Here is a 12,294-nt window from a genome sequence, read left to right as displayed (position 1 = left end):
CCGATGTGGCCTTCTATATATTGGCGAGACCTGACACAGGCTGGGAGACCATTTCGCTGAACACGTACGCTCTGTCCGCCAGAGAAAGCAGGATCTCCCAGTGGCCACACATTTTAATTCCTGGTCCCATTCCCATTCTGATATGTCTATCCACGGCCTCCTCTACTGACAAGATGAAGCCACACTCAGGTTGGAGGAACAACACCTTATATTCCGTCTGGGTAGCCTCCAACCTGATGGCATGAACATTGACTTCTCTAACTTCTATTAATGCCCCACCTCCCCTTCGTACCCTATCCGTTATTTATTTATCTTTTATTATTATGTATTTTTTTCTCTCTCTCCTTTTTCTCCCTCTGTCCTTCTCACTATACTCCTTGCCCATCCTCTGGGCTTCCCCTTCCCCCTTTCTTTCTCCCTAGGCCTCCCGTCCATCCCATGATCCTCTCATATCCCTTCTGCCAATCAACTTTCCAGCTCTTAGCTCCATCCCTTCTCCCTTCTGTGTTCTTCTATCATTTCAGATCTCCCCATCCCACTTTCAAATCTCTTACTATCTCTTCTTTCAGTTAGTCCTGACAAAGGGTCTCGGCCCGAAACGTCAACTGTACCTCTTCCTATAGATGCTGCCTGGCCTGCTGCGTTCACCAGCAATTTTTATGTGTGTTGCTGTTGAGGAAAATTATTTCAGGATTGAATGACTTGATATATGAAAAGCATTTATGTCTTTGGACCAGTATTCACTTGAATTCAGAAGAAGGTGTCCTAATTGAAACCGATTCAAATGGTGAAAGGGCTTGATAGAGTGGATGTGGAGCGGATGTTTCCTATGGTAGGAGAGTCCAAGACCAGAGGACTTAGCCTCAGAATAGAGTGGTGCCCTTTTAGAATGGAGTTGAGGAGGAATTTCTTTAGCCAGAGAGTGGTGAATCTGTGGAATTCATTGCCACAGGCAACTGTGGAGGCATCTGTGTATTTGAGACAGAGGTTGATAGAATCTTGATTGGTCAGGGCATGAAGTTGTATGGGGGGAGGGCAGGAGATTGGGGCTGAAAGGAAGAATGGATTGTTTTGATGAAATGGCAGAGCAGATTTGATGGGCCAAATGACCTAATTCTGCTGCTATATCCTTCTTTCTTTTTTTCTGACGTGTACCTGCGTGTGTGCGAGTCTGAGCCTGTGCGTCTGCGTGTCCATGCATGCGTCTGAGATGATGTCTTTTTCATGACTTTTACAAAGCGCGGAGCGAGAGAGAGATACTGTGTGGCGTGCCACTCCTCACACAAAGACATTTTCGCAGTATTTTCCCTTTAGTTTACGAGGTCGAATTGCGACCTCAACACTCAACCTGGCACAGCTGGAAAGCGTACTTGGGAGCGGACTCGACTAGTTTCGAACCCGGGAACCTCCGCTCCTGGGTCTGGCGCCAATGTCATTGCACCACCAGCCGGCCCCTCTGCCACTAGATCTTATGGTCCTATTAATAATTGCTAAATCAGTTTCTCTAGTCTTAGTTTAAATACATAAGGGATACATATTTAAGAGGCTGTTAGAAAGACAGAGCGCTGTGGAGGGGAAGGGTTAGATTAATCATACAGTAGGTTGAAAGGTCAACAGAATCCCATGGGCCAAAGGGCCTGTATTGTGCTATAATGTTCAGTGTTCAGTATTCTATCTTCTCATCTGTAATTTAATTAATTAACTAGGAGTGATATTTTCTGTTTTTTTTTGTTTAAACCACAATCAAAAAGAGAAGAAGGCAATCCTTACCAATCAATGAACGTCATAAATGTCGCATTGAGTTTTTTCTTATAGTCCTAGAGCCATTCGCTTGACTCGCTATATTCCAGCTCCTCTTGTTCAGTTCTTCTCAGCAATGCTTTTCTTTAGTCTTCATCTCTGCCACTCTCATCCGGTTTCTGTGACTTCTGTCTCTTGGTTCTGAATATCCCATGTTCTTCTTAAATTAACATTACTTTCCTCCTTTGTTGTATCTCATTCAATTTCCACATAAGCCTGCAACTTTTATATCTTTTCCATGGATTTATGTTCCATGCTGTGGTGTGCTTTTCTTCTAAATATTCACAGTATTATCCAATGCTATACAACGGGTAGTTAAAACTGTCCAATGCATCACTGGCACCTGCCTACCCACCATGAAGGACGTATAAACAGAAATGTGTTATAAAAGAGTCAGTAATATCATGAGGGATCCCACACACCCCGCTCACGGATTGTTTGTCCCACTCCCGTCAGGGAGGAGGCTTCGTAGCATCCACGCTAGGACCGCCAGACTCAAAACAGTTATTTTCCCCAAGTAGTGTGGCTGATTAACACCTCCACCCACTAACTACAGCACTACTTTATTACTTCCTATCAGTCACCTTAAGTACAGCCTAGTGTCACTGCATGGATATACAAACAAGCTATTTTATGTATTTGTATTTATCGTGTGTGTTTTATTTTTATTGTGTTCTTTTTCTTTAGTGCTTTTTTCTTTTGCGTTGCACTGGATCTGGAAGTAACAATTATTCCGTTCCCTTTACACTTGTGTACGAGAAATTACATGAAACAATCTTGAATTCTGAATCTTGAATGTTATCCCTCTCCTCCATTACAGCAATTAATTAGAAAAAATCCTGTAAATGATCATATACTTACCTTTCTCCCTAAAAGCTGCTCCTGTTTATGAGCTCAGTGTTGCCATTCCAGTTTAACCTGGCTCTGGCTGAGCAGGCATATTGACCAGCTTAAATGATGGGGAATTGCAGCCAGTTCCTGCTTGGCTGTCCATTGTCAGAATGCAGCTGGGAGGATGGCAGGAGACAACATCCGGCGAGTTCTGATCTTTGGTGCTGGTCACAGAAACTTGAACTTCCTTATAATGATGGGGTAAATTCTGACAGTTCAATGTGGAACTGCTGCCAGTTTCTAACACATTCAGCCTTAACATTTCCCAGCTTTGCTTCTTTAGCTCCCTCTCTCTCTATTTCTTACTGTTTTATACCCATGTCACTCTCATTCAGTATGCCACGTTGCTCTCAATCAGCTCTCTCTGAAAAGCGAAACCACCCCCATCAGATTCTGTAAGTCTGAAATAAGATTAGCAAATACAGAAACACTCTGCTGGAAAAAGAAACGATTATCATTTCAGACCTGAAGCATTAACTGTTTGTCTTTCCACTGATGGTGTGTGACCTTCAGATTCCAGCATTTTCTTTCATCCACTCTCAGCTTTTATATCCTTGCCAAATTCAGTCAGCTCGTTCTCTGTTTCATGAGATCATGATCTGAACCCAAGCCGATGGTGCTGTCGGGCAGTAATTCTACTGGCTTTGCCCTTATTCATTGTTTTGTGCTCTACCACACTTTTTTCAAATAACACTCTCTATTAATGTACAGTACATGTGGAAAATGAGTAAACTGTACATCTGGACTATGTGGGGATCAGAGGATGATACATTAATGTTGACAGTATGGGAGAACACTGGTTTAAAGAGATACAATATCCAGACTTATAGCAAGCAAAGGAACAGTATCAGAACTATGCTACAATGGTAGACTATTGAGGGGACAATTAATCATGGTAATGGTAAATATGTTTATCAAAAATTGGAAAGACAATCTGGTTTTCTGCAAGGATTATTTTTGATGCTCTTTTCAACTTACAGCATATTATTGCCAAGAAATGAGTCTGCCATGTCAAAGCATAAAACATTCCACCCACTGCAATGCAGGCAAGGACAGAGTTGTAACTCCATAATCCATTATAGATTTTCTGAAATGGTGAAGCCAAAGATAATCCTGTAAAAAAAATTTAAACAGAAAATTATTTAGCCTTTTATTGATTGCTAAATGTTTCTAATTGCCTTCAGGAAAATAAACATAGAAACATAGAAAACCTACAGCACAATATAGGCCCTTCGGCCCATAAAGTCTGACAAATAATGATTTGATCACTTAAAGCTAAATGATTTCAATATTCAGTTCTAAGTAACTAACTAGTGAAACTAATAGATGAATACAAATTTTCTATCAACGCCTAAAAGTTTGCCAGAAATCTAAAATGACAAAAATTTATATAATAAAAACATAATTTAAATAGCACTACTGTAAAGTCCTCTTGCTTGTCAACTCTGTGATATATTTAATGGACCTTGGGAGGATCTGGGTGCTAGGGCATATCTATGGCTTTTATCTAAACTATGATGCTTACTTAAATATTTTATACATAGTTTTAGAGGGCAATAATTGTCCAAATTTCAATATTTATAAGTTCAATTACGTTTTATATTGCCTTATAATAAGAATTTTGAAACATACAAATAAACATGTCAGATATTAAAATCAGCACAAGTTGAAAGTACGCTAACACAGAGCTCATCTCTAAGGTTATATATTAATCTGTGGAAAATGTTCGAATTCCACCTTGACAATTTGTGAAAAACAGATCTCAACATAAAAACACTGGTATCAGTAGAAGTAATTATGAAGCTATCAATTTGCATAACTCTTTAGTTCCCTTAGGAAAGGAAACATGAAGTTTTCTCGGCTCGAAACATTGACTGCTTATTCCCCTTCATAAATGCTGCCTGACATGCTGAGTTTTTTTCACCACTCTGTGTGTGTTGCCATCCTTATCTGTGCTTGAAGTGAAGTAGTAACCTAGTTTACGCCTAACTTCCCTCTGAAGTGTCCGAGCAACCTAGCTCTGGGAGCAGCCAATATATCCCGACCTTACCCAAGAAAAAAAGAAATAAGCAACACTTTTCACAGAGCTCTTAAAGAATCCTTTAAAGCAGTGATGTATGGAGACACACCTGCCAATACACCTACACATGACCCAAGTACAGCATGCAGACAGATGATTGGAGATGAGATAAATAATGCAACAATGAAAATTCCACCAGTCCAGGGATTGTTACAGCCGTACACCTGTCCAACTCCCACTGGGACAGATTTCAAGAGCTGAATAAAAAAAAAAGGACACATTATATAATTTCCTTGGAATGTGAAAATTCTTCCATTGAACTGTCAATTGAAAAAGAAAATTGGAGCAGAACTGACAATGATCAGAGGAAACACAGCGAGTAACTCAGAGAAATTGCAAAGGACACTGGACAGCAAATGTTTTCTAAAGTGTTGCTTCCTCAGAATTTTATTTTTTGTTTATGATAGACCATTTGAAGCTGAACACAAATATGATTTCAGACTACTTGTATCGTGTAGGAATTTAGAGAAACAAGAGTTAACTTTTATTGAATAGAATGCGTTTAGTTGCATAATGGTGCTGATGCTTTGCAATAGTTCAACTAAGCTAAAAATGTTTTGTTGATGATTTTCATTTGTACTCAGTGTCTGACGCTTTTTGCTTAGGTATACAATAACAATGAGTCAGTATTGATGGATTCCAGTTGTCCTGACACCGTTTCTCTGTGACTACAATGTCCTGGTGACAGCGCCAAGAATTATGGGGAAGAAGTCTATCTGGAAATGCAGAGAAAATTAATCTTTAGTGACATGTTGTGCTTCATGGTATTGTATGTTTGAAGCATGTTGTTGACCAGCTGCATGTAGTTTGGTGCTCTGTAGTTGCCAAGAAAATTTTCAACATCATCCTTGATTGTTTTCCATGCAATTTTCACCGGTCCCACTAGTAGTTCTTCAAATTGCCTGTCAATGATGATCTGTTAGATTTGTGGACCAATAAAAATGCCTTCCTTAATCTTGGCATTGGTTATCCTGACATGAATTATGAATTGAAATAACAAATATAGGTGATTTTTTAAAAAACTGGAGTGTGATAGGGAAATTTCATGGTGATTTTCATGATCAGCATTCCAGTAGTATTGGTGTTCAGAGGGACATAGAACTCCATGTATACAAGTTACTGAAAGTTAATGTGCAAGTACAGCAACAGCTAGCAATGGAAATGGTATGTTATGTATTGTGGCAAGAAAAATTGAGTCATGCAAGAGTAAAGGTGTCTTACTAGAATTATATAGGGTCCTGGTGAGGCCATACCTTGAATACCGTGTTTAGGTCTGGTCTCTTATCTTAAGGAAGAATACAGAGGGAGAGTAATGAAAGATCATTAGATGTATTCCTGAGGTGAGAGAGGCTGGTCTTGTGAGTAGATATTAAGCTGCCTACATTCTCTTGTTGAAATATATATATAGGTGTCCCCCACTTTTCGAACGTTCGCTTTACGAAACTTCACTGTTACGAAAGACCTACATTAGTTCCCTCTTTTCGCTAACAGAAGGTGTTTTCACTGATATGAAAAAAGGCAGCACGCGGAAAAAGCAGCGTGCGATAAAAAAAAAGCAGCGCGAGCCCCGAGCAGCCGCTCCTCCCCCGGATTCGGAACTGCATTCTCGCCGGCATTGCTTAAACATATGCCTGTGAGCAGCCGTTTGCAAGATGAGTTCTATGGTATCGGAAAAGCCTAAAAGAGCTCGTAAAGGTGTTACACTTAGCGTAAAACTACACATAATTAAGCGTTTCGATCGTGGTGAACGAAGTAAGGACAACGTGAGTTTGGCTTGTGGAAGTTGACGAAGATGATGTTGAAGAGGTTTTGGCATCCCATGAGCAAGAACTGGTAGATGAAGAGCTGATGCAATTGGAAGAGAAAAGGATAACAATCGAAACCGAATGAGCAGTGACAAAGTATGACTTTAATTTTGAAAGGGTAAGTCGGTTTAGGGCAAATTTGCAAGATGGTTTGAGTGCTTACAAAGAACTGTATGATCTAAAAATGCACAAGGCTAAGCAGTCAAGCAAGCCTTCCACATCAGCCACAGCAGATGACAAACCTCGATCTTCGACATCGAGGCAGGCAGAGATAGAAGAAGGTGACCTGCCTGCCCTGATGGAAACAGACAACAATGAGATGACACCCCAGTGTTCCACCACCCCAACCCCCAGGCTGTGGACAGATACTGATTCGCGGAGAATGCAGCGAGAGCGGGGAGGCACACAGCACATCTTTAAGAAAAAAGCCGAAATAAACATGCTAATTAATTAGGTGCTGCCTGGCACGTGATTGTCGGCCCAGATCAGAGGCGATGCAATTGGCAATCGGCTCCGATCTGAGCCGACATTTACGTGCTGGGTGGCATCTAATTAATTAGCATGTTTATTTTGGCTTTTTTCTTAAAGATGTGCTGTGTGCCTCCTGGCTACTGCTGTACCCCTGCATGCTTCGCGGATCGGTATTGGTTCGCTGCCCGGAAGGTGGAGCCACTGCACCACCCCAACCTCTGACGACTCAACCTAACACACCATCATCAGTGTGCTCGGCAAGCTGTCTTCCCGATTCCCGTAAGTGATACTACATTGTACATACATTATTTCTACTTTATATAGGCTGTATATTTTTACCTGTTATTTGGTATGATTTGGCAGCTTCATAGCTTAAAGGTTACTGGAGAGAGTGTTTCTGCCGAGAGCACTTGCGTGAGATTTTCGCTACGGAGAACAGTTTAGGCAATGATTGTGGAGAAGTATTTCTACTTTATATAGGCTGTGTATTTATCATATCATTCCTGCTTTTACTATATGTTACTGTTATTTTAGGTTTTATGTGTTATTTGGCATGATTTGGTAGGTTATTTTTGGGTTTGCAAACGCTCACAAAATTTTCCCATATAAATAAATGGTAATTGCTTCTTCCCTTTACGACATTCCGGCTTACGAACTGGTTCATAGGAACGCTCTACCTTTGAATGGCGGGGGAAACCTGGTATATTTTTACAGGGCTTTACAGGGTAGATGCGGGAATAATGTTTCTTCTGGCTGGGATGTACAGAAAAAGGTATCACAGTTTTAAAGAGGACAATCATTCACAAATGAGATATGAAGAAACTTGTTTACTTGGAGCATTTAGATATTCACTACCCAATAAGTTGTGCCTGTCTATATTCAAAAAGGAAATCGATAGGCTTTAAGATGGCAAAAGAATCAAGGGATACAGGTTTAATTTAGGTAAGTACTACTGTGGTAAAAGACTTGCAATGACCTTATTGAATAACAGAGAATGTGTGAAGGCTTGAACGACCTGTCCTACTCTATTTCTTATGTTCTTATATTTGTAATGTTTTATCTTCAACTTCTTATCTCTAATGTAGAGATTTTTAAATGGTATGCAATTGCTTATTTTCCATTAAAAGAATTATTTGTAGAACAATTCAGAAAGAAGTTCATAAAATAAACTAAGGTTCCTAATTCTATAGAATAGCTTAGAGTGCATCACTGAAAATGAACTCACGTTTTCAAGATTTGGACTAATAAATATTGCCAAATTAGCTTAAATTATTTGTGCACAGGAGTAAATACTGTATGAACGATTAATAGGTAATATATCAAATCATTCTGTCTCTCTAGGTCAGTCAGATAAGTATCTTCAAGAAGTGGTACCTCAAGAAAGCAGCATTTATCATTAAAGACCAACACAATCCAGGGCATGTCCTTTCACATTACTACCATCCGGGAGGAAGTACAGGAGGCTGAAATCCCAAACCCAACATTTTCCCTCCACCATCAGATTTCTGATCAGTCCATGAATCCATGAGCACTACCTATTATTCATCTTTTGCACTATTTATTTATTTTGTACTTTATATTAATTTTTATGTTTTGCACTGTACTTCTGCTGCTAAACCACAGATTTCACCATATATGCTGGTAATAATAAACCTGATTCTGATTCTGAGTATGTAACCTCTCAGGTCAATGACAAAGTGAATTTTATAGTGATGAGGTAACGTTGTTAAAAAGAATGTTTTTAAATTTACAGATCACAAAATGGGAGCAGGAAGAAACAACAAACAAGAAAGAATGGGTTAAGGTGGAAAACTTTATAATGTTCCTGAGCAGGCCCACCCAGATATTTAAACAAATATGTTCCTTGTGCAAATTTCTGATTTTAGTTTATTTTCAGAATTTAATGTATATGCTTCTACTAATTTTACCTTATGGTTGACTCAGTATCGTCACTCTGTATTGATGATATGGTAACATCAATGCTATACTTCTCCTCATGCTCCAACAAACTTTTGCCAATATCTGGTCCATCAATGTGTTTGGCTCAGTTTAGCATTTCAGAAGGTAATAGGGAAGTTAGTGAAGTGCCAGGAATCTCTCGGGTAAGATAAGCTATTACCAGCCATTGAAAACAGGTTAACAATCGATTTCTCTAACTTCTGGTAATTTCTCACCCTCGCTCCCTCTCTTTTACCATTCCCCATTCTGACTCCCCCCTTACCACTTCTCTTATCCTCAATTGCCCATCTTCCTTCCCTTTCTCCCGTGGTCCATGGTTGCCTCATCATTGAATACATCTCCAAAAGCACAAGCACCAACTTTAAATTCAAACATGGATTTAAATAGCAGACAGCGTTCTGGAGATTCCACGGTACAAATCCATGTCCAGACTAGGTGCAAGAGTTAGTAGATATTTTGTTAGTCCATGCTATTGGGGTCCTGTGATATTCTGGGATCTCAATGTAGATTTCAGTACAATGTAGGTTGAGCATTTGCTCTGACAACTAAATACCTGCAATGAACAACTTGCCCAGGAGCTCTCAAAACAACTGCTGGCTACTGGAATAAGGATTAGTTGGATGTCCAAAACTACATTCCATGCAGGAGAGACAACACTGATTCACAGTTTAAAAAACTAGCCTTCTTGACCATCAACCTCCTCTCACTCACATTTTCAAAGTTCAAAGTAAATTTATTATCAAAGTACATATATGTCGCCATATACAACCCTGGGATTCATTGGCTTGCGGGCATACTCAATAAATCCATCATAGAATGATTGTCATAATAGAATCAACGAAAGACCACACCGACTTGAGCATTCAAACAGTGAGCAAAAGATACCAAGCTGTGCAAATAGAAAGAAACACAGCAAATAATAATAATAAATAAAAAAATAAATATCAAGAACATGAGATGAAGAGTCCTTGAAAGTGAGTTTGTAGGTTGTGGGAACATTTCAATGATGGGGCAAATGAAATGGTGTGAAGTTATCCCCTTTCGTTCAATAGGCTGATGGTTTGAGAGCTAATAACTGTTCCTGAACCTGGTGGTGTGAGTCCTCAGTCTCCTGTACCTTCTTACTGATGGCAGCAGTGAGAAGAGAGCATGCCCTGGGTAGTGGGGGTCCCTGATAATGGTTGCTGCTTTCCTGCGACATGTCTTTGTGTAGATGAGCTCAGTGGTGTGGTGGGCTTTACCCATGATGGACTGAGCTGTATCCGCTACTTGTTGTAAGATTTTCTGTTCAAGGGCATTGGTATTTCCATACCAGCCTGTGATGCAGCCAGTCAGTGTACTCTCCACTGCATATCTATAGAAATTTTCCAAAATTAATCATACTTTTGTTTAAAAATCAAAGGATTTAGTACTTTTTAAGAATATATGATGAGTAAACTCTACTTGGGCTTCAAGCCAGGTACACGTATCGATGGTAACTGAAGTTTCAATGCCAAACTCTGCCACCTTCTTCAGGGATGATGCTTGGGTGTGTCTAATCCAGTGGTATTTATACCCCTGTATTCCATCCCTCCTGATTGGTTAGTCCTCATTAAATCAGGTTTCCACTCTCCCACCTTGTTTACAATTGAATTCCTGTTCTTACTTAGAGAGAGATCTTCGTCTTTGTTCTTTTCCTCTAGTTTTATTTCCTTTACCAGGTGGTTCCAAAAGCCTTTGGCACGGCACAGTAGTTTTGTGGCGTCAAAGTCAATCCTATGACCATTGTGAATGCAATGTTCTGCTATCACCATTTTCTCCAGGTAACCCTAAAGAATATACCTCCTGTGTTCCTTGATGTGTGTTTCCACTGTGCGTCCCATCTGGCTGTTATACGCTGCTCTGTATTCACAGGGAATCCTATAAACACCAGCTGACCTGAGTAACAGGTCATCTTTGACCCGCATCAGCTGTGACTTGAGCTTCCTTATGGGTTTTTGAGTGGTATTAATCCAGTAGTTCTTCAAGATCCTGGCGATCCTTCCAGAAACCATGGAAATATAGGGAAAGCAGTTTTCTAAACAACACCAATTGGCATAACTTCCTGCCTGGGCTGTGACAGTGGTTGAGTTAATCAACACAATGGAAAACAGAATGTGGGAGATACTCAGCAGGTCATACAGCTGAGGAGAGCAAAAGACAGTTTGCACTGCAGGACCAGGTGATACAGTTGCATAGCTAACCGAGTTACTGCTAAGGATCCATGTTTATTTCTGACTTTGGCGCTGAATGACCGTAAGGTCATAAGAGTTAGGAGCAGAATTTGGCCATTTGGCATCATGGTTGATCCATTTTCTGTCACATCTCCATTCTCATGCCTTCTCCCTGTAACCTTTCACACCCTGACTAATCAAAAACCTATCAATTCGCCTCAAATACACTCAATGACCTGGCCTCTACAGCTACCTGTGGCAACAAATTCCACAGTTTTACAACCTCATCTTTGTTTTAAGTAGACTTCCCTCTATTCTGAGGCTGTGCCCTCAGGTCCTAGACTCCCCACAAAAGGAAACATCTTCTCCACATCCGCTCTATCTAGGCCTTTCAACATTCAATAAGTTTCAATGAGTTCCCTCCCCCCACATTCTTCTAAATTTAATCGAGTACAGGCCCAGAGCCATCAAATGCTCCTCATATGATAACCCTTTCATTCCTACAATCATTCTCGTGAATCTGCTCTGAACCCACTCCAATTTCAGCACATCTTTTCTTAGAAAAGGAGCCCAAAACTGCTCACAATACTCCAAGTGAGACCTCATCACAGCCTTATAAAGCCTCAGCATTACTTCTTTACTTTTATACTCTAGCCTTCTGGAAATGAGTGCTAACAATGCATCTGTCTTCCTCATCACGGACTCAACCCACAATTTGACCTTTAGGGAATTCTGCATGAGGACTCCCAAGTCCCTTTGCAACTTAGATTTTTAAATGTTCTGCCCATTTAGAAAATAGTCTTCACTTTTGTCCCCTCTACCAAAGTGTATGACCATACACTTCCTGACACTGTATTCCATCTGCCACTTCTTTACCCATTTTCCTAATTAGTCTCAGTCCGTCTGCTGCCTCCCTGCTTCCAAAAACACAACCTGCCTCTCCATCCACCTTTGTATCGTCTGCAAACTTGGCCACAAAGTTATCAATTCCATCATTGAAATCATTCACATATATTAAAAAAAACGGTTCCAACACTGACCCCTAGTCACCAACAGCCACCCAGAAAAGGCTCCCTTTATTCCCATTCATTGCTTC

At 40.2% G+C, this 12,294-nt stretch overlaps 1 protein-coding gene across 3 annotated transcripts in view; it reads right to left on the bottom strand.

The window, feature by feature from the left end:
* LOC134343925 (urea transporter 2-like) overlaps positions 1–12,294 on the bottom strand; it is an 82,265-nt gene that overhangs the window by 16,306 nt on the left and 53,665 nt on the right. For all 3 annotated transcript variants that reach the window (XM_063042864.1, XM_063042865.1, XM_063042866.1), the window contains 2 exons: positions 4,821–4,968; positions 3,670–3,804 (listed from right to left, as the gene is read on the bottom strand). In XM_063042864.1, coding sequence (XP_062898934.1) covers positions 3,670–3,804; positions 4,821–4,968 — 283 coding nt within the window. The remainder of the gene's footprint in view (positions 1–3,669; positions 3,805–4,820; positions 4,969–12,294) is intronic.

This window comes from Mobula hypostoma, chromosome 3, assembly GCF_963921235.1.
Source record: "Mobula hypostoma chromosome 3, sMobHyp1.1, whole genome shotgun sequence".
In the NCBI taxonomy this organism is placed as follows: domain Eukaryota; kingdom Metazoa; phylum Chordata; class Chondrichthyes; order Myliobatiformes; family Myliobatidae; genus Mobula; species Mobula hypostoma.
This window is presented reverse-complemented; position numbering and strand designations above follow the sequence as displayed.